Source organism: Uloborus diversus, chromosome 6 (assembly GCF_026930045.1).
Source record: "Uloborus diversus isolate 005 chromosome 6, Udiv.v.3.1, whole genome shotgun sequence".
NCBI classification, from domain to species: Eukaryota; Metazoa; Arthropoda; class Arachnida; order Araneae; family Uloboridae; genus Uloborus; species Uloborus diversus.
Window position 1 is genome coordinate 25,804,102 of NC_072736.1, and position 27,281 is coordinate 25,831,382.

The 27,281-nt window shown below is 32.7% G+C and overlaps 1 protein-coding gene across 2 annotated transcripts in view; it reads left to right on the plus strand.

The window, feature by feature from the left end:
- The window catches only part of LOC129224003 (papilin-like), an 87,823-nt gene that overhangs the window by 19,566 nt on the left and 40,976 nt on the right, over positions 1-27,281 (plus strand). For both annotated transcript variants that reach the window (XM_054858395.1, XM_054858394.1), the window contains exons 5-12: positions 778-957; positions 2,462-2,603; positions 5,529-5,715; positions 9,701-10,263; positions 14,918-15,899; positions 17,657-18,231; positions 22,685-22,861; positions 25,581-25,757. In XM_054858395.1, the coding sequence (XP_054714370.1) occupies positions 778-957; positions 2,462-2,603; positions 5,529-5,715; positions 9,701-10,263; positions 14,918-15,899; positions 17,657-18,231; positions 22,685-22,861; positions 25,581-25,757 (2,983 nt within the window). The remainder of the gene's footprint in view (positions 1-777; positions 958-2,461; positions 2,604-5,528; positions 5,716-9,700; positions 10,264-14,917; positions 15,900-17,656; positions 18,232-22,684; positions 22,862-25,580; positions 25,758-27,281) is intronic.

Sequence of the window (27,281 nt, forward strand, 5' to 3'; positions counted from 1 at the left end):
CAATTCCATCGGTTTTTCGATGTTTTTAAGGTCGATGGGCCGATGCTTCCTGCAATTTAGCATCGGCCGCCGATGCCGAAGCCGATGGATAAATTGTTGAACCATCGGCGCCGATGCATCGGCCAGGCCAATGCATCGGTCGAGTCTTAAAGAGGAGTTTAAATCCTTAAAACTCTCCCCTTAGGCACAGCCTTGCTTGCTACCACATACTTTGAAGGTGAAAGGTTACACTTAACTTTTTCTCAATGCCAACCATTTTTTTGACGGCTGTTTTCAACCTGATCGAGTTGGATGCATTCCAAATTGCTTTGTTGTGTGATATAGTAGCATTTCCCCCAGATCAATAAGGGATAGGGTGCTACCCAATAAAAGAAAACATTACTCAAAAGAATTTTGTGATAGAAATGTTCACTTTATTTTATAATGATTTTTTTTTAATGTTAAGTTAAGCAACTTGTGCTTGAAACTGGGTAAGTTTGAATTAAAGTAAACTCAAATCTATCAATAAGAAGATCAATACCTTGCAATAGAAACACTTTTGCAAACTTATAGATTGAACTGTTTTTGATACGAAATGCTTAAAGTATGTTTAACTGTCTCTCTGTAACAATCAATACAAATACTAATACATATATACTAATGTGTTCAATGTTTTAAACAAGTTTTTTAATGAGTTTTCTCTTTTGAAATGCTTTACAATTTTTTTTCTTCTTAATTTCAAATATAAAGTATAATTGATCATCAAAAAATCTTAACTCCACTTTTACTTCATTTCAGTGTTCTGTAAAATGTGGCCATGGAGTTCAGAGTCGTGTTGTATTCTGTGGAGCGTGGCAAGATGATGCTGTGATAAAAATTGAAGACAAAAAATGTGATCCTGAAAAGAAATTTGAGGAAGTTCAAAATTGCAGCTCTGCTTCTTGTAAAGGAATTTGGTTCACTGGTCCATGGAATAGAGTAATTTTTTATTATTTTTATGCTATTTTCTAATATTCAGTAATTTACATCATCTTTTAGATATGAATGTTTGCTGTTAAAAGTTTTAGAATAATGATTCAATAAGCAAAAACATATAATAATCAAATACTCATATAACTGCATATGAAAAATTTAAAAAAGTGGAGGGGGGGGGTGGCTAATGAAAATTAAATTAAAAAAAAATTTAAAAGCTGAAGCATGCTTTTTTTCTCCGAATAATGTGTACCGTTCAAAGAGTTTGAATTAAATTTATAAGTGTTTCGTGTACAAAAAATTCAAAAAAAAAAAAAAAGGAATTTCTACTAACATTCTGGATCTGTTATCAAAATTAAACCCTTCAGCTTTTGATTAGTTTGAAGACTCGTGAAGTATTTTCAGTAGTTATTCGGGTCTTCAATTGTACTTTTTTTCCTTATAAAAGAAAGGTTGCAGTATCAAGATGGCATCTTTTTTCACCAGTTTTCGTACTGAACATAATGAAATACTAAAATTTTTTTTGTAAATAAAATTTGACAATAATTATGGATTTGTTTATTGATTGAGTTGTTTAATATTTGTGCACAAGTAGGAGTGTTTGCATAATATTTTTCATAGAAATGCATTTTAAGATTATTTGGTGGTTAAAAAGAGAAGAGGAAGTTTGGAGGTCCCTTTCCGGAATGTTTTTGAAATTTAAGGGTATAATTTCGAAAACACAATTGTTTGCTATCTTTGTTTTCTTGAAGGGAAAGTATGAGATTCAGGAATCCTCTTCAGTCGTTTTATGATAACAGAGCTTCAAAAACGCTATTTTAAGTCCCTTTAGTAATGCTAAAAACCAAGGGATTCGGGGGCTTTCCCCCGGAAAAGATGTCTGAATTGAATGTCTAAAAATGCAGTTACATGCCATCTTTGATGACGTAACACATGGGGTTCAGAACTTTTAACCAGAAACTTTTGGATGTAGGAGTTCCAAAAACTCTGTTTTAGACGATCTTTGAATGATGTTGAAAGATGAGGAAAGAAGGACACGGGGGCTCCTCTCCGCAAATTTTTCGCAATTGATGTCTTGAAAATGCAGTTGTAAGCCATCTTTTATGACTGAAGGAACGAGGTTTGGAACTTTCCTTCAAAAATTGTTTAAAATTGTAGCTTTGAAATACGATGGTTAGCCATCTTTGGTAGCGTTAAGGGAAGGGATGGAGTCAGGAGTTATCCCTCAACATTTTAATATTCAAGCTTCCAAAATGTAATGCTAGTGGGTCTTCATTGATGTTAGGGGAAGGACTCAAGATTGGGGCTCTCGGAATTGAAATTCTAAATACGTAATTAAAGGCTCTCATTAACGATATTTTCTAAAAAGTTTTGATCCAATTTAATGTTGAAATATAATGTTTGGAAAAGTTGGCATTAAGTGATTTTGTTTTTAAATTAATCATTGACACACCCAAGTGTTTTGCATTTTATTTTTTCAACAATTATCGGCAAATGTTTGTCTTTTCAGTGCTCTGTCCCTTGTGGAGGAGGTGAAAGAAGTAGGAAAATTTTATGCTTCCATGAGGACGAAGTTGTTGATACTAGTCAATGTGACCCATCTGAAGAACCTTTTGACAAAGAAATATGTAATATGATGCCTTGTGATGGAGGTAACTCCTAATTTGTTGTAAAATTTATTTGCATATATTTTCCTGCATATTTGTATACAGTAGAAGACCTTTATAACGCACACCTTGGGACCAGAGCTTTTGCGTTATACGGGTTTTTGCGTTATATAGATCATTTCACAAATTTTGAAACTAACATTCAGAATATATCTATATATTAGCCCTTCAAAATGAGTTTTATCTGCAATGAGTATTAAAGCACCAATATTACAATTAGTTGTTCACAAATAAATATGTTTCACAATCAAAAGAAAGTGCATTATCCTGCACTTCTGTTTAGCTTCATGGTTTGCATAACAGCTGCATTTTCAAGAGCCATCTGGTATTTTCTATTTACTTTAAGCACTAATTTTCCCTTAAAAGCTTTGGATTAAGATGGAAAGATGAGAAACTGTTTCAAAGTTTGATTTTCCTTACAATTTTAGTGCTTGCAAAGCAAAACAGAGGGATTTTTTAAACTTCAAAACATATTGTTTACTACTGAAAAGTTTTGCGTTTTATAGAGAATTGCGTTATACAGGTCGGCGTTATAACCAGAGCCGTGTCCAAGGGGAGGCTTTTAGGGGTTAAACCCCACCCATTGAAAAAAAATCAATGAATCATTAAACGATTTTCCAAAATGTATTTTAAGTTTTAATTAATTTTAGTGTTAATACTTTGATACAGTATTAACACAAAAACTAATCACCCTCTGATATTTAACCATCTTTAACAATTAACATTTTACTCAATTGTAGCTTTCCCAAACACCTTTGCTACTAAATGCTTGAAAAAATTAACAATGGAGGAATGGCTGAAGAGTCCAGCAACTGCTGTAAGCAAGCAGGGGAAAATTATTTTAAAGAATATTAGACAATGATGTAGCCAAAAAAAAAAATTTATGGGCAAGGAAAATGGTTACTTTGCTTACTATTAGGTTTCGTTTATTGTATGCCTTTAGTATTGGATGAATTAGTCGTTTCACACATTATTTTAAAGAATATTAGACAATGATGTAGCAAAAAAAAAAAAAAAAAAAAAACTTATGGGCAAGGAAAATGGTTACTTTGCTTACTATTAGGTTTCGTTTATTGTATGCCTTTAGTATTGGATGAATTAGTCGTTTCACACATTATTTTAAAGAATATTAGACAATGATGTAGCAAAAAAAAAAAAAAAAACTTATGGGCAAGGAAAATGGTTACTTTGCTTACTATTAGGTTTCGTTTATTGTATGCCTTTAGTATTGGATGAATTAGTCGTTTCACACATTATTTTAAAGAATATTAGACAATGATGTAGCCAAAAAAAAAAAAAACTTATGGGCAAGGAAAATGGTTACTTTGCTTACTATTAGGTTTCGTTTATTGTATGCGTTTAGCATTGGATGAATTAGTCGTTTCACACATTAGAAGAATGTTTCTATTCAAAACAGCAATTTTTTGTTATAAAATTTTTATTTTCATTAAATTCCTGTTCAATGTTATTTGATGGAAAAACAAAAGAAAAAATAAAGAAACTAGCATTAGGTGGCATAAAAGGAATGTGTTTGCCTTTTTCTTCAGATTTACAAAATGTTGAACAGTACAAATAAGATTTTATTTAAAAAAACCCCCACAAAACGTTAAAAAAAAGTCTAGTTATCGAACTAAAATGAACTATTCAACACGAATAATTAGTTTTCCTTTGACAACCTAAGTTATAAAGGGAAAAGTTTCAACCCCTCCCTTTATGAAATCCTGGACACGGGCCTGGTTATAACGGTCTCCTAAGAAGCATTGCCTTTTTTACTTGTTGCGGAAGCTAATAAAAAAATATATAAAAATATTCAGATAAGATCAGGACTAAGCATTTATCATTTCTCAAATTCAAATGTTCATGATTCTTGGAGTTTCTGATTTTTTTCTTAGAAAGTGGATTTCAAAAGGTAATGTTTGTGACAGGGCCGTATGCAAGGGGGGGGGGCGGGTTAGGGTTCAACCCCCCCCCCCCCCCCCCAAAAAAAAGTTTGGTTCGACATTTAAATGTTTACATGAAATACACCGCCAGCTCAGTCATTTCCAGCCGAGGACTGCAGTTTTGTGCTTATTAGCACTCATCAACCTGGCATAGGAAAGTGACTGAGCTGGAGATGGAAAACCTCTTAAGGATGTATTTCATGTATTTCTGCTTTAGCCCTGGCTATTGGGCGGTAATTCACTGAATTTAAATGTTTGTTTATATTCAAAAATTTCCAAAAAATATTCTTCCAAAACTCAAACGTCTTTCATACGTATATTAATTGCATGAAACGCTTTCATAATAGATAAACTGAGGCCTTGAACATAAGCACAAATAGCTCAAAGCTTTGCACGAAACTTTTTAAACCCTCCCGGAAATTATTTTCTGGTTACAGCCCTGGTTTGTGACGCTGTTTGTACTTTTTTTTGCAAGCACTAATAATTTCTACAAAAAAAAAAAAAAAAAAAAAAAAATCTAGCTGTTGAAATTAGGTACAGTTTGATTCTACAATCTGTGATATATATAAAAACATTTTCCTATATCTTTCCTAGTATTTTTCTGAAAGCTGCTTAAAACTAAGTATGGGAACAAACAAAAAAAAGTTTATTTCTAGGGGAAAAAGTTTTAAACTCAGGGAAAGTTATTAAAAACTATGATTTTACTTTACTTAAGAATATTTAAAAAATATATATAATGCTTCAAATCATGTGCAACATTGTCAAAAATGTGTAAAAATATATTTTCTACAAAAAATGTTTCATTGTTATTTTTATGCAATAAAAAAAATGTTGATGTTTATTTATTTCAAAGGGATTTTGTTAAAATTTTGATATTTGTTAATTTTAGTTTGTACGTTTTTACTTGTTCCCAGTAAATCACCCCTTGCTATGCATAATCTGAATGTATTTATTTGAACATTTTAATTAGATGAAGTTATGGTGCTGAGTGGCTGCAAAGACTCCAAATATGGCTGTTGCCCAGATGGAATGACAGAGGCCGGGCCAAGTGATGAAGGCTGCCCAAAAATCAACGTTACCAGCACTAACACCACGTGTGAAGAAGCAGAGTTTGGCTGTTGTGCAGATAATTTCACATTAGCTTTGGGACCTTTCAGGTTTGTACATTATTTTACTTTGATTTCAGTTTTTGTGCTAAAATTTGAATGTCAGTACTTGAATAACCGCCTTTTCACTTTTCACTTATTTGCTCATCCCATAGCACCAATGCAATATTGTTACCTATATTTGCACTTTATTCCCAGAATTTTAAACTGTTGCTTTTAATTTCTGTGCATTCCAATTAGGGATGCACCAATTAATCGGCCATAATCAGCCAGTTTGCGGATCAATTAGTGGAAAAATTATTATCCAAAATAAATATTTTTTAAGGATACCTTCAACAAGAAGCTATGAAGAATACATTTATTAACAAAAAATTCCTTCATGTCTCAGATTTTGTTCTTTGTTTTTTAACGAATAGATATCTATGAGGTGAGCTAAAAGTAATTTTTAAAGCTTTTTTGAATAAAAATTATGCTTTGGAGATTGCTTTCAAAAATTTTGACCACTTTTTCAAGTTGCCTTTTTGGTATAAATTTGGGCAAATCTCCTTAATTTATTTATTCTTCAGCCAATTAAACTGATTTAGGTATCAGGTTAAAGAAAATACTTTAATCTTTCAGTATAAAAAACAAAAAGGATCCCGTGGAGAGTAGAGTGGTGAGACTCCTCATTTATATTTTTATGCTTTTTCAACTGCTTTTACTCGCACCAAGTAAAAAAATTATGATTTACGTACCGAAAAGATATTTTTTCAAAGTAGTCAGAATAAATCAATTTCTCAGACTGAATATAAACTAGTGATGTGCCGGATCATTAAAAAAGAAGATCCGCGGACATGGATCCGGATCCGAATCATTAGTGTTAAGATCTGCGGATACGGATACGGATCTCAATTTTTTTTTTTACTCAATTCAACTATCCAAGTGTAAAATTTGTTACGGAAGGTATTCCTGTCAGAATAATGGCAGTTTCTTCAAAAAATGTCCAATGCGGCAAAAATATAATCAAGACTATGATTTACTCTTTAAAGAAATCTCTGTTAAAATTGAGGGAGAGTTGGAAGGAATGGGCCAGCGCTGCATTAATGCTTAGATGGAATGTGAAAAATTATTTCTAGCTTACTCGGTAGATGTAGGATACAGGAGCAAGAGTGTAAAGTTGCTACTGGACAGGCTAGAAATAATTTTTCGCATTTTATTTCAGCATAAATGCAGTGCTGACCCATTACACCAAACTTACTCTGACCGACGAAATACAGAGCCTGGAACACCTTTGCAAACAGTAAATAGAGAATTTAGATTCACTTTTTTTGAAGGATACCGAGAAAAATAAAAATGAAGAATAACCCAAACCCCAAATCAATAACAAAAACTAATATTAATTAAAAATTAAAAAAATAAAACATGTCCCAGAGAGCTGACCTCATATTAAAATGAATTTCGCGGTTCAGATTACACATTTGTTAATAAATATGAACTGTTAGCAGGTAAAAATTTTAAATCATTGAGCTTTTTCTCCTTATCTTCCGGCCATGAAATCACTACCAATCAAGCGTATAAAAGCTTAGAATTGCATTTAAAATTTAATTAATAAGATTATAGCTCCTACTCTGTATAAGTTGGAAGTTTCAAATAAATATCAAACGCAAAAAACTTTTAACGCCAAAATTTTTAACGTACGCGTAAATTATTGCTACTATAATTGTGAAAAACATTAAGTCAGTTTTTAATTAATATCTCCGGTAATTAATGTTCTACAAAAACAAGGCCAAGCTAAGAACACTTTCGATCAAGTCACCTTTTGAACGAAAAATGAACTATCAAAATCGGTTCATCTGTTTAGGAGCTACGATGCCACAAAAAGATACAATGATACACACTTTTAAAACGTATTCCCCCTTCCTTTTTGCAATGGGGGGGGGGGATACAAATTGGCTTCTGAAATTTTACCTTATAATGTAAATAGGGAATAAAACCTAATTTAAACGGAATTCGGAATTTAAGTCTTTTATTCAAATATTTAAAAATTTTTAGAATAGAAATGATACGAATTGTTCTTACAGCTAAATTGAAAGAGGGTTTTTATGTCGTTAATCCCACGTATCCTCATTTTGATTCTATAGCTAACTATGTACAGAATTCCAAAAATAATGAACGTGTGACTAAAATTTCAACTTTGAAAAACGGTGCTAGCAAATCTAAAGCTTTGGTAGTGAAAAGGAAAAGTAAGCCTTTTCCGAAAAATAAAGCAGCTTTAAATTCCGACACCAGTAACTTTAACGAGAGTTCAAAATATAGCCAATCTGGTGAAATTAAAAATACTAATGTTTCTAAAAGTATTTTTACAGATGTTAATGAAATTCATAATGAGGCGCAGAGTCTTGATACCATTTCTACACCCGTTCCGGAATTAGGAAAATCGAGTTCTGCAAGTTCGAGCCAGATTCTAGGTCCCGCTAAAATTGTCTGGGTTAGAAAGCCGTTCTTCGTCCAGATAAATCGCGTACAAAAATTTATTATTCAATTGAGGGTTCAACTGCTAGGTTACATTCACACAAAGATGTGGAAAAATTCTGCAATTCCCGTAATATTGAGTATATGAAGTAAAATTTTAATTTTAGCCGTAAAAATCATTTTCCTGGAATTGTTGAAATGCCGAAGTTCCTTTTCCATTTGATTGGCCACCGTTCTAACATCGGGAAATGCGCATTTCACATGCATGTCTTGAAATACATGCAAATGACTCTGGCTGACTATATATGTTGCTTCTGTAGCTCAGTTGCTCGCTCTCTCTTTTAAGGCGTTGTATTTTAGTTTCATGGTCAGCCAAGTCGGCTGTTTGCCGTCATGCTCTGGATTAGGCATTTTATAACTGTAAACTTTATCTGCAAACCTTAAGTTCAAATTACTGAAACCTTGATTGCATAAATGACTCTTCATTTGTCATATTGCAAATTTACAAATAATGGTTTTGCATGTTTTACTAAATTATCTATGCTTCGAGAGAACTTATTTTGCAATTTCATAATTCATATGTAAATAGCTCGCCAGGGATATCATTGTATTTATCACCATGGAGGAAATAAAAAGAAATAATTTCAACAACAGGTATTATTTTCTGCAAAGAACTCCAATTACACTCTGCAACTCAAAAGGGCATTAATTAAATTAGTCATTGGTGCAATAACTTCATTGATAAAATCTCATTGCACAATATTAACATTGTTATCTTTCAGTATCTTTTCAATAAAAGTGTTTTTTTTTTCTTTGCCGAATCGGAAATGGGGGTATTACACAATATCTATCCAAAGTTTAAAGGCTTAAAAGTTCTAAAGTACTTGAATTTAAAGTACATTTTTTGTAAAACAAACTTTATTTTTTTATTTCAAAAAAAAAAAAAAAAAAAAGAACCCTTCTAATTGTTTTAACATAGCAAGAGCATGCTTTGTTCATACTAGAAAAAAAATGCAGATGTTAGTTGGTACTCTGGAGTCTATTACTTATTAAATCAACCAGACATATTAAACTTACTGATTGAAAAAACATAAAAACTTACTTTATGTGGTGAGTGGACCACTGTACTCTTCACAAGGTACTTTTTGTTTTTTTATATTGAAAAACTAAAGTATTTTCTTTAAATTGATACCTAAATCAGCTTGATTGGCTAAAAAATAAATAAATCAGGGAGATTTGTCTAAATTCATACCAAAAAGACTACTCGGAAAAGTGGTCGAAAACTGAAATTTTGCAAAAGCTTACATTTTGTTCAAAAAATCCAAAAGAGCTTATCTCACAGACATCTGTTTGTAAAAATATAATGAGCAAAAGCCGAGATGTGATGGCGTATGGTTTTAGAGGATTTGACATGACATGACCCAAAAGCTGCAGTTTACAATTCTGAAAATAGCGTTCAAATATATACGCAAAAATAATGGATTGAGGGTTTTGCTATCTTAAAATTTTTAAACTTGTCCATAACAGTAAATTTTCACTTTTTTTTCTTCATTCTAAAATAAAATTTGTGTACTTCTAATTTTAGGAAAGGCTGTCCTAGTGCTATCAATTGCAATTCGACCGAATACGGATGCTGTCCAAATGAACAAACTCCTGCTAAAGGTCCTAATTTTGAAGGATGTATTGTGGATGATAGCAATTGTACAAAATCAGCATTTGGTTGTTGTCCTGATGGAATTACAGAAGCGGGAGGTCCTGAGTTAGAAGGATGTGTTTTAGAAGACAGCAACTGTACAAACTCTACATTTGGTTGCTGTCCTGACGGAATTACCGAGGCAATAGGTCCTGATTCAGAAGGATGCCCTGAAACAGAAGTCAATTGTTCCACCACTATTTTTGGTTGTTGTCCTGATGGCATTACACCAGTATCTGCATTTGATTCTGTAGGATGTGAAAACAGAACTGTAAATACATCAGTAGATTTGGGATCTGGAGAAGATTGCTACTCTGATACTTTCGGCTGCTGTCCAGATGGTTTGACTGCTGCTCTTGGACCAGATCAGGAAGGTTGTGAAGATAGAGGAAATGATACTGATTGCAAGTCAAGTGCATTTGGTTGTTGTGATGATGGGATTACATCTGCTATAGGTATAAGCTTCTGCATATTATTTTAATTAAAATTTACATTGCAATGCATTGATTATAATGTTTTATCCTCTCAACAATGATTTAGGGCAGTGGTTCCTGACCTGGGAGCAATTTGACTCCTCATGGAGGCAATGAATTGATGAGAGGCAATTGGGAGCGATGGAATATTTAAGATATAAAATTATAAGAAGAAAATCCGGCAAATATTGAAACGCATAATGAAACCGATTGTTCAGAGTTCAGAACTATTCAGAGAGAACTATTTAATCAAAACGTAAAAGTTTTATATGGTTGTAATCTATGGAGTATACTTGATATGTAATTCACCTGATATGAGTAAAATTTTCAAGATTATTATAGTTAACTTTTAACCGTGTTTTAAAAACTGAAAATATTTCAATTTTCTCATAATTAAGCATTATATTTTTTAATCTCAAGCTTTAAGGAATGTATTTACTTTGCTGAAATTGAGACCCAATAATATGCTAAGTGTCATAAAAGAAATACCTAACTTTTGAAGTTGTATTTTAACTCCTTTTGTCTTCAAAATCAGTTTTGAACTTAGTGACATTTTGTAAAATGGCAATTTCCCCCTTCACATAGGCCCAAAAATTTAAATGAGCGAAACTTTCGACAACTGTAAAATTCCGCAGGAATATAGAACAGTATTTCTACTATTTCCTTGAAGAAATTCGAAATTGGTTTTTGATTTCCAAGCTTAAAAAAAATTCAGAACATTAGCATTTTCTTTGTGTTTTATGTGAAATTACAAAAATTCAAAGAACTTGATAAATAACTAAATCATGCGAAAGCAAGTATATCTAACATTCATTTCAGTTTTTTGAAAAAATGTACCGGCATAGTGTGAAATTTATAAAACAATTATTGGATAAAATTTATATCTTAAGCAATAATAATAACTTCAACAAATGCCTTAAAAGATATTTTTTTTTTTTTTTTGCTCTCTGCAAAAGTTTTTTTGACCTGGCTAAAAACTTGTGGCTCAATTTTTGTACGAAAATCCAGTTGAAGACATTAATAGTACTTTCATTAATATATTTCAAGAAGTTCCAGACATCATCTTTAATAGGTCATGTGTACTATAGTACCAGTCAATGTGGGTTCGCTAACTTAAGAAAATCACTTATCTGAAAAGATATCGATGCATAAAATCAATGTCTAGAAAAACATTTATCCAGCCACAAATAGTTGCTATGTATATGTAACAAACAAATAAAATTATTGATGTTGGATTTAGCCTTGTCTCTAAACTCTTTCTCTTCAAGCATATGCTCCTTTCTTTGATGATTGAGATAAATCTGTGACTAGGAATTTAGGTGTTCAATTGTTAATTGAGCTGAAACGATGATAATTTCATAACTCCAAGACAGCTATGAGTGTTTCAATAAATTGTTATTGAGCCTAACTTTCAAGATCGATAAGTTTTATTTATGAGACAAAAAAAATTGATTGTAGCAGGCAGAAGGAGTGGCATCTTGCAGTTATAAGTGTATAATTGTATGTCGTATGCATACTTGTTCTAACGGATAATAGTTTGATAATTTTATCAATATGCCCTAATATGCATTTTTGCCATTGATAGTAGGGGGAAAAAAGGATCTGCTTTCTATTGAAAATTAGATTAATTGTGTGGCAAATGTTGTTTAACTGGCAATTTTTATTCTGGACAGAAAAGCTACACCAAAAATAGACCAGTTTCGCTACCAAAGGAATCCTTTTGTTTCAAAGAACATCACAGCAAGATGGTTGAAATAAATGGGTGTATTTCGTCAAATATACTTATTCATTGATAAAACAAATTTCCTCAAACTCATAGCCCAATCTCAAATGCTTTGGAGAATTAGACGAGATGGTTCTCATTTTTAATCTTTAAACTCACTCAGTACATTCTTTTAGTCATTCTTAAATGATAGGTTTTCTAGAAACTTTAGAGTTATTTTTTCCTATACCACCGGTGGAGAGAAAATTCAACTTTCAGTGGCACAATTATATTTAATTATGCATAATGGACTTATTATATACTTCACAATGATTATGGAAACGTTTCAGCAAGTACTTCATAAACATACTTTTGAGAAAATAAAACATGAAAGAAATGGTTAAGCCTTGCTAAACTTAAAATAAATAGCTCTAACTAATGGAATTTTACCTTAGTTCAAGTTACTCTAGTAACAAATATACGCAGATTCCAATGATTAAAATTTAGTATTATCTAAAAGACACTTCAATATGTTATGTAAAAAAATTTGAGTCAATTAAGGGCATTTCCTCATGTGCAAACAAACATCTGAAGTAGAGGAAAAAATGAAAGTTTTGAAAATTTTTGATATTTTAAAGTATTATTTCATCATCAAAGAATTCAAAAACAATTACTAAATTAGATCAGATAGTTAGTTATACAGTCGACGCTCGATATAACGACCATCTCCGTCCTAGAGAAAAAGGTCTTTATAACGAGTGGTCGTTATAAGAGGTATAATTAAAAAAAATATACACGGTCATCATGCATGCCCCGCTGTTCCGAAAAAAAATGGTACTTTTTCAAACATTCCAGTTAAATGCCCAAATTCTTTTTATCATAGGATTTTTTTAGAAAAATCGTGTGCAAAATATTATGACAGAATATTAAACAAATTTTAAAGTAGAAAATATTGGGAGGAAAATGTTACACACTTGCAAATCTACTACTACTACTACTACCACAACATTTTCTGAAGATAAAACCAGACAGGTGTTTGCCGTTTTGACAGAAGTGATTTTTGCGAAACATTATTTTCTGTTTCAGATATAGGTGATAAATTGTGTTTTTCTTGCTTTTCAAAGAAGCATTTAAAAGTCCCTCGAGAACCCCAAATTTTAAAAACCACTAGATTCAAACACCAAACTACCAACACATCTGTCAACTCCCTTTTCTTAGGAATCTGGAATTTTCTCGATTTTTCCTCTCATTATTTTTTCTGTGCTAGCAGTGGTGAATGGTAATCTCTCCACCCCTCTCAAAGTTCGATTTGACATTGAAAACTTCAGGCAGATGTCCGTAAACAATAATCAAAGTCATTTCAAGCTACAGATTTGTTTATTGGAAAGAACACCAGAAATAGCGTCCGCTGAATTCGGTCGCTGTATTGGATTAGACGATACAAAAAGGTCGTTATAATGAAAGCAAATTAACATAGAGTTCATAGGAACAAAGTTGGGACTTTTACCACTGGTCGTTATAATGGGACGGTCTTTATAATGTGTGGTCGTTATAATGAGCGTCGACTGTAGATAGTTTTTCAATCTGAATCCTTTTTGCTGTTATTTTTTTCATTAAAAGAGCTAGAAGAGTGATTTGAAATCTGAAGAAAATTGGCATGTTTTCAATCTTTGTTAGTATCTCAGATTCAAAAAAAGCTCCGAATGAGTTTTACTTTCCCCTTTTCTAATAAAGATTTGTTTGTAGAATGTGGAAATATTTATTTTTTAAGCGTATGTTTACAACTTACGGAGTTATTGAGTCACAAACTGGCTGTCATGAACTCTGAAAATTTTTGCTTAGCGTAAGCATTAACTTCTAGTTTTAATAACAAAACAACAAACAGTTTTTAAACTTTCATACTTTGCATTCCCTCATGTATATGCATGATTTACTTAGATAAAAATTTTCATTGAAATCTGTGACATGTCAGCCACAGCTGATTTGCTCATTTCGCATGGAATGACCCATCATTGTATTGAGGAAATCATTAAATTGGGTATCGTTAAATCGAAATTACACTGTACTTCATCATTTATCGCCAAGTTTATGAATTTTCAAATATTCATTTTTGCTGTTTTAAGTAGTGTTAGTATTGTTAATTCCTGAAGATCCCTATTTTCAGAAGAAAAATTTTTTTGTAAAAAATGTACTTCTGTTTTTGAAAAATAGCTTAGTGCTCTTAGTTAAGTGTTTCCCTTCAAATGCTATCAGTTCATTGTGTAAAATATAGGAAAAATAAAATGAAAATGATACTTTTATTCATTTTCTTATTATTGTTATTATTTTAAGTTGAAGAGTGATTGGGTAAAATTCCTGTACAATATACATTTTATTTCAAAACTAGAATTAGGCATTTATACTTTCAATAATATTGATGTTCATTAACGCCAACTTATGGTTTTTTCATGGAACCGGGGGGGGGGGGGGGGAGGCATAGGGACGATAGGAGTCAGTCAACCTCTAAAGGGTGCGTTAGGCTCAAAAAGGTTGGGAGCCACTGATTTAGGATATAATAAGATATTTCATTGAACCAGAATTCAGTTTGAAACTTAATTTAAACTTCCATTTCTCTCACTATACATTTTTCAACCCTCTGAATATATATATATTTTTTCCCTAGTTTTTCAAATTGATTTGGAAAAAGTTAAATAGAAATAAATATGCTGCTTATTCAGAGGAAACGAGCTTACATTTTAATCGTTTTGGTTAGCAGACAATCTTTTTTTTTCCATCTGTATTTGTTTACTTGTTTTTCAGTATGTTTTTAAAAGTATATCAGAAAGAAAATTCACATTAAGTGATACATAAGTATGCATGTATTAATGTGCTCAAAATATAATTTCAATAGTAAGCGATACATCATATAAACCATATTTTACTTTTAAATTTTAGGTCCTTTTAAAGAAGGTTGTATAGAAGATGGCAGTGGCGATGGTGAAATGGGTGTATCTTGTACAGAATCTCTATTTGGATGTTGTCCTGATAACATTACTTTATCAAAAGGATTCGACAATGAAGGTTGTCCTAATTGTTTGAATTCAACTTTTGGCTGTTGTCCAGATAATATAACAATAGCACTTGGCCCTGATGATGAGGGCTGTTTTGAAGTTTCTTGTTCAAACAGCACTTTTGGCTGTTGTTCTGATAATGTAACTTTGGCATTAGGTCCTGAAGGAGAAGGATGTGGCCCAAAGGACTGTAATAGTTCTACATTTGGCTGTTGTCCTGATAATATAACATTGGCATTGGGCCCTGATTTAGCAGGATGTGGTCTCGAGGATTGTGCTAACTCTACATTTGGCTGTTGTCCTGATAATATAACCGCGGCATTAGGCCTTGAGTTGGCAGGATGTGGTTTTGAAGATTGCTCCAATTCTACATTTGGTTGTTGTCCAGACAATCAAACAATAGCTTTAGGTCCAGAAGGCGAAGGTTGCTTTGCCACAGAATGCGCTAATTCCACTTTTGGCTGCTGTTCAGATAATAAAACCCTCGCACTAGGTCCAGATTATGAAGGTTGTGATATTATGCCATGTGAAAATACAACATTTGGCTGCTGCCCTGATAATGTGACAACAGCTCTAAGTCTTGAATTAGATGGCTGTAATGAGACAACTAATGTGACCATTGCTCCTGAGATATCTACAACACCTGAAATTGTTCATGAGTGTGTGAACACAACATTTGGTTGCTGTCCAGATGAAGAAACTCAAGCCTTAGGACCTAATTTAGAAGGTTGTTGTTTTGGAATGAGATTCGGCTGTTGTCCTGATAATAAAACAGCTGCTTTAGGTCCCACCTATTTAGGGTGTGGATGTCAAACTTTCCCATATGGCTGTTGTCCTGATGCAATAACTCCAGCTCAAGGATTTAAGTGAGTATTTTGTTCCCCCGTTGGCTATCAATGATTATGATTCATGCCATTTATCAGTCAATTTTGATTTTTTTTTCAGTAAAATTATTGGTTAACTGTTTGAGCATATGACCTTTATGGATAAAATATATTTAATGTATCTACTGATGAAGTATATTAAGAGAACATAGTTTTGTGTGAAAATTAGTATAATTTTTTTTTTTTTTTTTGAGATTAAGAATCAAATAGTTTTTAATGTTATAAATTTTCATTAATGGTGGTTGTAAGTTAACATGGTAATGTTACTTCATTGTAAGTTTAAAATATTCATGGAAAAAAAAGGATATCTCTGTTCCTGCTAAAATTATTTAATGGAAAAAAAAACTTCTGATTCAGTTGAAATTGCAAGTTACATATCCTTCTCAAACGACCCACAAAACTCTCTAAATTATCTTTTAATTTTCTTAAAAAATCTTTAGGTTTTCCTCTTACAAAAATATACTACAAGTACTATTTGTGCCTGAAAAGTAGTTATTATTTGTGTACTGCTAGTGTTTTGAATTTTCATGCATTACATAATTCTTCAACAAGAGCGTTACTTATGGAAAAAATTTGATCATTTATGGTTGAATCTAAGCCACCCATTTCTCTTGCTCTTTTTCCTTCTTTAATCCTAAAAGTATAAATAAAATATCCATTAAAGTACTGTTGTTTTGATTTTCATCAAAATCATCTTTTATTGTTTTATTAAAATCACTGAAACAAATTCTTAAAAATACAAAGAATCATTGAATAGATTTTTTCTTATGGGCATGCTTTTGACCTACAGTAAACTCCTGATTATCTGCAGTGTGGATTATCTGCAATTGACAGATTAAACAAAGGCAAATAAAGCAATAGGAAAAAAATAAGAGCAGAGTCAAAATGAAGGAAGTCAAGCCCAACTCATTGGTCAAATGCCACCTATGACGTTGATGGACTACTACAGTATTTAGTGGGGCAAGGTTGTATACAGTTGGCTGAAAAACTAATGCTAAAATGAAGTGCTGTCAAAAATTTAGAAAGTAGGGTTTTGCAGCAAGAAACAAAACCAAGTGTGCTTTTTCAAAAAATTGTAAATTTTAAAGTTTTTTGCTTCTGTTTTGGTTGCGTTTTGTGCAGAAGAGTTAAGTGTAGTTTAGGGAATATGTTAGCTTTCCAGGGCATTATTGTAAGTACCCGTTTTCTTTATTGCTCTTATATGTTTTGTTATATAAAATGCAATTTAATTTTTAGAGCACATGCTGCATATAATTTTCTCCATTTAAGTACAAAGCAATTGTTTTTATGCTAAAACAATTTTTATCTTAATTGCCCAACATTTAAAATCTTTTTTTTTCTTCTTTTGACTATCCATGATTTTCATTATTGCGGTACTCGTGCCACTCAATTCTGTGGATAATATGCGCTGTATATTATTTTCAACAAGGTAATTTTTTTAAAAACTTGTGCAATTTACTTATTTAACAATTCTAAAATTTAGGAAACTATGATGTTAGTAGAAAAGAGTTTTAAAAATTCAGTAGGATTCCATCAATTTTTGATTTAACTTTAAAAAAATCTCAAATGAATCAAACCAAAAATATATCAAAAGTTCAAACCTTTTCTTCATTTATCATTGATTTTAGTTGTATTTTTTTTATATATTTATGAAATTTTTAATTAATGTTTTCTTCATATGTTAATTCTGTAAATAACCATTTGCATAACTTTCATTCTAAAATTTTATGAATTTATAGTTATCAAGGTTGCAAATGTGAGCACATGAGGTTTGGATGCTGTCAAGATCAAATTACACCTGCTAAGGGACCTTCATTTGAAGGTTGCTTGTGCTACTTGATGCCCTACGGTTGCTGTCCAGATGGCATTACACCTGTGATAAATGCTAATGGTGATGGTTGTGGCTGCGATTCTACCAAATACGGTTGTTGTCCTGATGGAAAAACTGCAGCTGTGAGTGCCGATTTGAGTGGTTGTCCTTGTGAAACTTTGCCCCACGGCTGCTGTCCCGATGGACATACACCTGCAAGAACATCAGATTTGAAAGACTGTCCATGTGAAGCTCAAAGGTATGGCTGCTGTCTGGATGGAAGAACCATTGCCCGTGGACCCAACTATGAGGGTTGCCCATGTGAATCGACACGTTTCGGATGCTGTTTAGATGGGAAAACAGCTGCGACCAGTCCAGACCACCAAGGATGTCCATGTGAAACTACTAGATACGGATGTTGTGCTGATGGTTACACATCAGCGTCTGGACCTAGTTATGAGGGCTGTCCTGACGTTGTAAAACCCAAACCAAAAGTTTCCACAGGTGGGTTTTAGTCTTTGTATAATTTTTACAATAAATGCCTCTGAAAAATGTTCTTCATGTATGAACAAGTGTAACTTATAAGTTTTGTTTTGATATTTGTTTTATGCATCTCTTTTGGAGACAATTAACTTTCTTTGTATTTGTTTATTATTTGTTAGTTTCAAACTTATATGAACTTCATTTTTACTTTAAATTTTATTTTGATAATACTAATGTATGCAGAGTTTTCTGATTCTGTATACATATGGTTTTATTAAGAAAATATAGTACACCCAAACCTGTTTTTATGCGGTGGATAGAGACCGTATAAAAAAAACTCATTGAAAAAATATTGTTAAAAACTTCACGAGTAGCTTTAAAAAGTTGTTTTTGCAACACAGTTAAAAAAAATTTTGTGCAGGAGATAGGGACCGCATAAAAAAAGTCTCAGATAGAAAATGACCCAAAAACTTGCAAAATTGTAATATTTAAAGAAATCAGTACAAATCAAGTGATAATAATTTTGCCAAGCAGTCGGACAAAGTTTCCCGAATAGGGAAATTTTTGGGAGCTCACAGTGACTTCCCATAGTGGTGCCTATGTCATTGCTTGAAGATACTACTTTGCACTCGAACTAAATCTCAATCTGGTTGAAATTTTGATATACCGCACAAAAAAAAAAAAGGAACACACACAAAAAATCGCACAAAAAAAAAAAAACGCTTACAAAAAGACCGCATTTGGGGTCGAGGTTTAGGTGTAGTTTTACTGCCATTGTGTTTATGATTATGAGCTGTCTGTGACCTTCAAAAAATGTCCTTATTCCACTTTTTTTCTGATGATTTGGTAAATTTGAAGATTACTTTGAAATTGCCTTTTTAAAAAATATTGATGTTTAATGTCTCTTCTCATTCATGTTTGTGTCCATACTCATATTTATGATTTTATACAATTCAGAGTATAATTCGGCAAATTAAAAAAAATTCCCCCTCCCGAAAATTCAAGTTCTATGCACCTCTGTGTGGAAGTATCATAAGCGAACCAAGACCTCCACTTTTCCCAAAACTTGTAGGAAGTGCAGTGTTTTAAGCTCTTGATGGAAAATATAAAGATGAAGAAAGTATGTCTTATTAAACATTCACCAAAAAAAGAAAAAAAAACAATCCTTAAAGCATAAAATAGCAACAAAGATTGTATTTGTAAGCCCTGAAGAGCCTTCGTTCATGGTCCTTGGAAAATAATATGATTATAGACAACTCAAAAACTGTATATCAGGTTTTTTTCACTTATACATGAAAATGCAGAATTTAGTCTTCAAATAGGCAATGATATGTTGCAGAAATTTACTGATACCACATACTTAGGAGTGGTTTTGGACTATAAATTAAGTTTTAACGCCCATGTGACCTATGTTAAAGAAAGAGTAGAAAAGAGGCTCCCAATGATGAAACGCTTAGCGGGTGTGAAATGGAAATGCTCCCTTTTGACTCTTAATAGGACTTATAACACCTATATTAAACCTGTCACTAAATACGGGAGTGAAGCCATTGATTACAGCCGCAAAAAACAAGATTGACTCTTTAGAAATTTCCCAAAACAAGGCACTACGAATGATCTCCGGTGAAGTCAAAACGACGCTTGTTCTAGCTATGCAAATCTATACCAGTAATTCTCCCATTGCCTTAGAAATGAGAAACAAGCAATATGTTCGTATATCAAACTAATCTCTTCAAATAGAGTGCACTGGACTAACTACACTTTCCCTGTAACTCTAAAAACTCAGGTGTCTCCAATTGATGCCTGCAGCAGGCTTTTGCGAGACACGTATCCAGCTTATCTTATAGAGAGGGGTAACTTGGCAACCCCCTCTACTTCACAGACATCAAGAGTCATTTACAGATTAACAATCAAGATAAAAAGGACATCCTAGACACCATTCTAAGAGCAAACACACTGTGTATGCTCCACGAGCAATACCCTGAAAATGAATGGCTGAGAGATTTCACTGATGGCTCACTTTGGCAGAACAAAGCTGGCGCTGGTGTACATAGTAATCTTTTCTCCGTTCAAGAACCTGTTGGTTCTCTCAAATCAAACTTTGATGCAGAGATCCATGCCATTTTCCTGGCACTTCATAATCTTCAATCTAGACTAGATGACTTCTCCAAAGCTGTAATCTTGGTTGATTCCAGAGCAGCTATTCAAGCAATTACAAAGATCCAAATCAACGAATCAAATATCATCTCAGAAATGAAAAAGTACGTGATCCTTCTAAGAGCTGCAAATAAGACCATTATCTTCCAGTGGGTTCCCTCACATGTGGGCATCCATGGAAAGGAAATGGCTGACTTCCTGGCCAAGCAAGGTTCTTTAGATCAGCGTTTCTTAATTTCTTTGATCAGTGGAACCCTTTTAAATGCTCACTTTTTTTGTGGAACCCATAGTTTTTTGTCAATAGTTTGCAGTGACGTAGCCAAGGCTCTGTTTGAAAGGGAGCCCAGGCTTCTATCTCAAAGAGACTATCATATTAACTATTTGTCATTAAATTGATAATTAAATAGACTTCATTATAGACCATGGTAATTATTTCTAACTGCTAATTATTATTTATTGTATTATAAAAAACCAAAACACTCCTATTTGCATAGGCGACTGGTGCTTAAAAAAGTGGGGGATCAAAGGAGGTGCGGGGGGGGGGCAGGTTTGGGGGGTCGACACACCCTTAAAGCTAAATTTTTTCTTCAAAAATTGGCCAGTTGAATTTACATCATTATTAATAAGGTGACCTTCTTCCAAAATCAAGACTCGAACTCAAAAAGCGGGACCAGATGGCGACAGAAAAATTTCCCTCCTGAAAAATCAAAGTTCCATTTTAACTTTTACGAAATAATAACATGAAAAAAGCATAAAACAGGCACTTATTAAGTGAGTTCTTTCTTTAAACACGTGAATAAATCATCATTATCATTTTTCATTCGACCCTTAGTTTTGAACTTAGGAAAGTGGAGGGGCTAATTCCCTTTACTGTTGAAAGTGTCAGGGCATGTGATTCGGAGTATTTTTTAAAGGGACACATAACCTCAGAATTTATTCATGAATTATATGGTTAAAATGTTTTCTTAGTTAGGAAAGGAAATACTGTTGTGTTTTACTTACGATAGTGTTAATAATAAACTGAAATTTTCAAAGAAAAAGGTTTTAAAACTTAAAAACTAAAATCTGTTATTTTACAACAATTTTTAAAGTTATTTATAAATCAGAAACTTTGATGTCACTGTATGTCATGTTGACTAAGTAAAAGTAAATTTATGTTAGGGAAAACGCTTTTATCGATTTTTTAAGTGACAAATTTGAAAAATGTGGAATGAAAACATGCAAGTCTCGTGGAACCCCTGAGAGAGCTTCGCGGAACCCTGGGGTTTTGCGGAACACAATTTAAGAAACGCTGCTTTAGATCGACCAAGTGAACTGTCCCAGTCCCAGTGAGTCCCTTACTCGTTTCTGCAAAAACCAAATTCAAGACCAACTTTCGGCCATAAACAAAGCCAACTCAAACGGCAAACCTTGGTCCGAAATTCAAGAGATGTAGAGGACTTACTGTAATAAACTTCGAGCGGAAGCTGTGGCCCTTTTTAGGCTCTCTACAAGCCATGATTGACTGAGAACCTCCACAAGATAGGTATCTTAACATTTAGTGCCTGTCTAATTTATGGTTCTGGTAACATGAATGCTACTCATCTCCTCTCCCGCTCAAAACTTGACCCAACTGATCAAAAACAAAATTTACTTGGAAAGCTTTATTGATCTGTGCGATTAGTCATGGACTCCCTGAAATGACTTTCTCTTTATTTCTGCTACAATTGTGAAATCCTCTATTTTACGGATTTCTTTTTTATTTTAAATTGTTACTTTTGTTGTATGTTCAATTGTTTATTGTAGTTATTTTTCCTGTTCTTGGCTGCCTTTTAAATGGATTAATATCTTTCTGAATAAAGCCATATGTAACAACAGATTGTATTCGTAACCGCTTTTTAAATGCCAGAAGATGAGACTGTTTCCATGAGCGCACATCTTTTTGTATTGAAAAAATAGGTTCATTGTAATCTCAAAACACATGTCTGTAATATTTATTGCTATCTTGCACTTTCAACTCCCCCCCCCCCTTTTTTTTTGACAATTCCTTGCTGATATTAGAATCTGTTTGTAGTGTCTGGCATAATTTTAATTTTTCATCTTGAAATGTTTTGTAAAATTTAAACAAGCAGTTGCAAATAAAGCTCTTTAAAAAAAAGAAAAAAAAAACATCATGATACTTTGCAATATTGCGATGTAAGGTTGGCAATGTATTACGATGAAGAAATTCATTCATCGCCCAGCTCTACTGTGCATAAAGCTTGGAGACAATTCTCCCGTCTTCTTAAATTTTTGAATGTCAGAACCAGACACGTATACTGAACTCTTTATTTTGTTACAGAAGTCTGTAGTCTGCCCAAAGAAATAGGACCATGCCCCAACTTTACTGTTAAATGGTTTTTCGACATTTCGTATGGTGCTTGCTCAAGATTTTGGTATGGTGGCTGTAAGTCAAACGGCAATAATTTTGATACTGTGGAAGAATGTGAGAACATTTGTGTCAAGCCTGAAGGACCAGGTAAACGATTTATTTAAAAATAATAAAAGTATAAAAATTCCATGTTTTTTCTTGTTCAATTTAGCAGAGAGAAAAAAGGTCACTAATTAACAAATAGTTTTATTGAACCCATTAATCTGAAAAATGGAAAATTAACTTCATATGTTTCAGCTATTTGCTCCCAAACACATAGTCTTTCAAATTATTATTCATGTTTTTTCATTAAAATTTTGAGGTTCAATGGGAGTTCCTCACACATAATTTCTTGGAAACATTTTCCCATATCTCAGTTCATCCTGGCTTCAATTTATTACCCTGAAAAGTCATCGGAGTTTTTTTTTATATTTACTGGCTGATAAAGTTCTAGACCAGGAACTCTGAATAGTAGCCTCTGGCTACAGAAATAACAAAAAATGGTGGTCACTTTTGCACTCTCGTTTAAATGCTTTTAAAAAAAAGTATACGCAGCACTTAGTAAATAACCTATCCGCTATTAGTAATATGTACAACAAATTGAAAAATCATGGTGCTTAACAAAAACAAAATTTCAGCGTATATTTTTTTATATAAAAATAAAAGCATACAAAGAAAAGAAATATTTTTCAAATTTTTAAATATAATACAAATGTAGGGAATAGATTGTCGCCTCAGAGCAACAGTAAGATATCTAATCCCAGAAATAACACTAAGATATCTTACTGTTGCTCTGAGGCCACAATATTTGCATGAAAACTACTCATACAAACTTTGGTTTATTTATTACTTAAAAAGTTTCGGTTTTCTGACATGATTATTTTTCAAGGATTTTGAAATTGTGAAAGGTCGTACGTCGGAAATCATTGATTTTGTGTCTTTAATTGAAAATGTTCAATCTGAAATGAACAAAAAAAAAAAACTAAATCAAGTTAACGCTTACTACACTCGAGTACTTACTCAAGAAAGGGGTGTAAACAGTGCCCACTTGTAAATTCACAAATTGAGGTCAAACAATGCTGTCACACACGTGCCGTATAGTGATAGTACCATTAACGGTCCCGGGGTATTGCTGCAAATTACGCTGGCTAGGTGATGTGGTTGACTGAGGTGCTGAACGAGACGAATAACGGTAATAATAGGATTGGAAGCGTGTTGTCATAACCATGGGCGCCCAAATGCAAAATTTTAAGGGGGGGGGGAGGAGGCTCAGATATTTTTGCTATGGTTTAACAGGATATTTTCCCCATGGAAACCAATTTCAATACAGATTAGAGTTATTAAAATTTGATATTTTTAATAACTTTTTCATTAATGGCTGGAGAAGAAATGTTTTTACATTTTTGCTAAGGAAAAAGTACTAAAAGCAAGGAAGCTCTAGTTTCTAGGGGGGGACACACTTGAGCCCCCACTTGCCCTCCTATATGGGCGCCTATGTGCATAATGCAATATTAATTTTAATGAACAAAAAAAAAAAAAAACCCATGTTTGCCATTTTTTGCAACTGGGACTAAATTTGTTGGTGGCCATTTTCAGTGAAATGTTTGTCCATTAGTGACTGGCAACTGCTAATCTATCGCTTTACTAGCTGAAAAAAACTGGAGTTATTAAATCTGAAACATTATAAAGTTAAAAACTAAGTCTGAAATTTTCCATTTATCTTTCTCACTTTCAATCGAAAGTTAATATATTTTTTTTTTTGAAAATGCTTTTCTTAAGCTGTAATTGTACACTTTTTTTATTACTATTATAAGAAGTTCGCTTGCTGATTGATGCTGCTATTTATTTATGTTTTAAAAGCATTATGTGTGCAGAAAGTTTATTTAACTTTAATTTTCTATTTATTATAGCAGGGGATAACAGTGCTTGGTGCACCTAGTTACGAAAATCCCCTATAATAATTACTTATCACCTATATTTTTTTCTAATTGGGGGGGGGGGGTCCAGGGGCCCCTGAACACTTTATATATATGCTCTTGTCCTTAACCGATCCTTAACTGTCATTAATGATCCTTTTAAAGTATTGGTTTTCATTACAGGGCCGAAGACAGAAAAATTCACATTCTAAATCAGTACTATTCAACCTAATAATAAACTGCAAAAAATCACTCGTTTACTTTTACCATGTGAAATAAAACTGAAAGGCTTTATATATTTCATCTGTGATGATGTTCTTAAAAACTTCATTTCCAGTTTTGAAAAAGTGAAAGCAAAAGACACAAGCACTATTATTTGACTTGAGAAAAGCCTCAAAGAATCACATGAGAAACAAAAACAATATCAAATTTAAAATTTGCTATTGACCAAAAGTTGAGATGAAATACTGAATAATGATTTGAATGGTGGAAAGCCTTCAAAAATAAGGGATTTAAATTTAAATTCACCCGAACTAATTGATATTTCGCAAAATCCTTTCTTAGTGGATACTTTCGTAATCATGTGAACATGCCTGCCAAATTTCAAGTCTGAGGCATCAGCAGTATTGGCTGCACATTGATATGTATATGTTATCTCAGGACATTGATTTTTATTTATATAGATATACAGTGAAGCACCGTTTATACGTTTCTCTTTTGTACGTTTTTATCAATTATACGTTTTTCAAATCGGTCCTTGCAGAGTCTAATACTCATTAACCTATACCAATTATACATTTTTTCATTTGTACGATTTTTTCATACAGTCCCTTCAAAAATGTATAAACAGTGCTTCACTGTATTCATAAATTAAATGCTTTTTCTCTGTTTTATTTTCAATCATTGAATAGAAGTGTGTTTGCTGCCAAAAGTCCCTGGCTCTTGTGATGGGAAAGTTCCCTCTTGGTATTATGATGCTGGTTCAAAAACTTGTGAAGCTTTTACTTACAGTGGATGTCTTGGAAATAATAATCGCTTCGTTAGTAAACAAGCTTGTGAAAGCAAATGCATATCCAAACAACCCACCAGTAAGTATTAATATTTTAAAAATACTCTATGTTTCATAGCTTGTTTAGTTTTGAGTTTTGGCATTATTAATATTTTCAGGTTTGCTAGAGAATTTATTTTAGAAACAATTAATAGAAATTTTTTGTCTTAAGCTGAATCTATGGCAGTAGGAAATTGTAGCCTAACTGGAAAAATCTCCATCAACTTTTTAAAAATTTGTTTATTTGCTTTTCAATATTTTTCTCACTGAAAATTAGCTAAAAAGAGGAACTGAAGTGTCATAATCAAATACAGTATACTCTCGATATCACAAAGTCGAAGGGACGGTAAAAGAAACAAGATATAGAATTTTTGATATAACAAGGTCATAATCATAACAAAACAATATTCTAAAAATTAGTCACGATAATTAAGTAGAAACATGTAATGATAGCTGAAAAAAAAGTCTTAATGCAATAACAAAAATTTTAATCTTTAAAATCAGCCGAAAATAATTACATTTGATAGAAAAGAATGAGCAAAATACAGTGAATTTAGGTTGTTGGAATTTCATAAAAAGTTCAGGCTCTAGAATGAAAGTGACAGTAGATAAGCTTCTGCGAAGCATTCCTAACCTCTGAGAGAAATAATGAAGGGTGTGAGGAATTTTTGGAAACGTTCCCCAAGTTGCTTCAACACTGCGGTCTTTCCATAAAAGTTATACTTGACTTCGAAAAATATTCTTATCTGGGAAATTCCGTTTATGAAATGTTTAATGAAAAGAAGTTATATCTGGGTTAATGGATTGGAAATTAAGAAAAGCTATACAATCACTGTATAAAAATAATTGGGAAGTTATTTTGTAAATGAAAACATAATTTTTTCTGGTTAAAATAAACAATCCATACAATTAGAGGGATTAAATTTGTAAAATACCAGACTCTTTTAGATCCATCCCAGTAGCAACCTTCGACTTGGAGACTGGACCTTGATTATTTGCTTAATACCATCACAGCAATTGTTATACGTAATTTGTTTGTGTACCAGGGGTGTTTGTGATCCAAAATTTCCGAACATTTTGAGTTGCTGTTTCCAAAAATTTCGGGTTGATAACACATTCTAAAACTAAACATTATTTTAAAAAAAATTGAATGTTTTTTTCCCCAATGATTTTTGTATGCATATTTAAAGAGTTTTATGTGTGTGTGTGGGGGGGGGGGGAGTGAGCTTCCTCATAGTTTCCGAAAATTTCCCACTGTCTTCAGAAAATTTTACTTGAGTCCACTATCACCCCTGTTGTGTACAGAACTCTGAGATAAAGAATGATCATTTGCCATGTTGTTCTTCATTTGATGAAGAAAACCTGTACAGTCAATGTTATCTGGCCAGGGGAGTTGATGCATTTGACATCCAGCGATTAATTTTTCTGTATGTTAATGTAGTCAGGTTTATGTAATTACAGTTATTTTAATGAATTAATGTTTTGTGTGCTGTTTTATTTCCAAGTGACTTACTTCATGGCTTACCCTTACAATTGCTAGCTTTATTTAAAAGATAATCTAAAA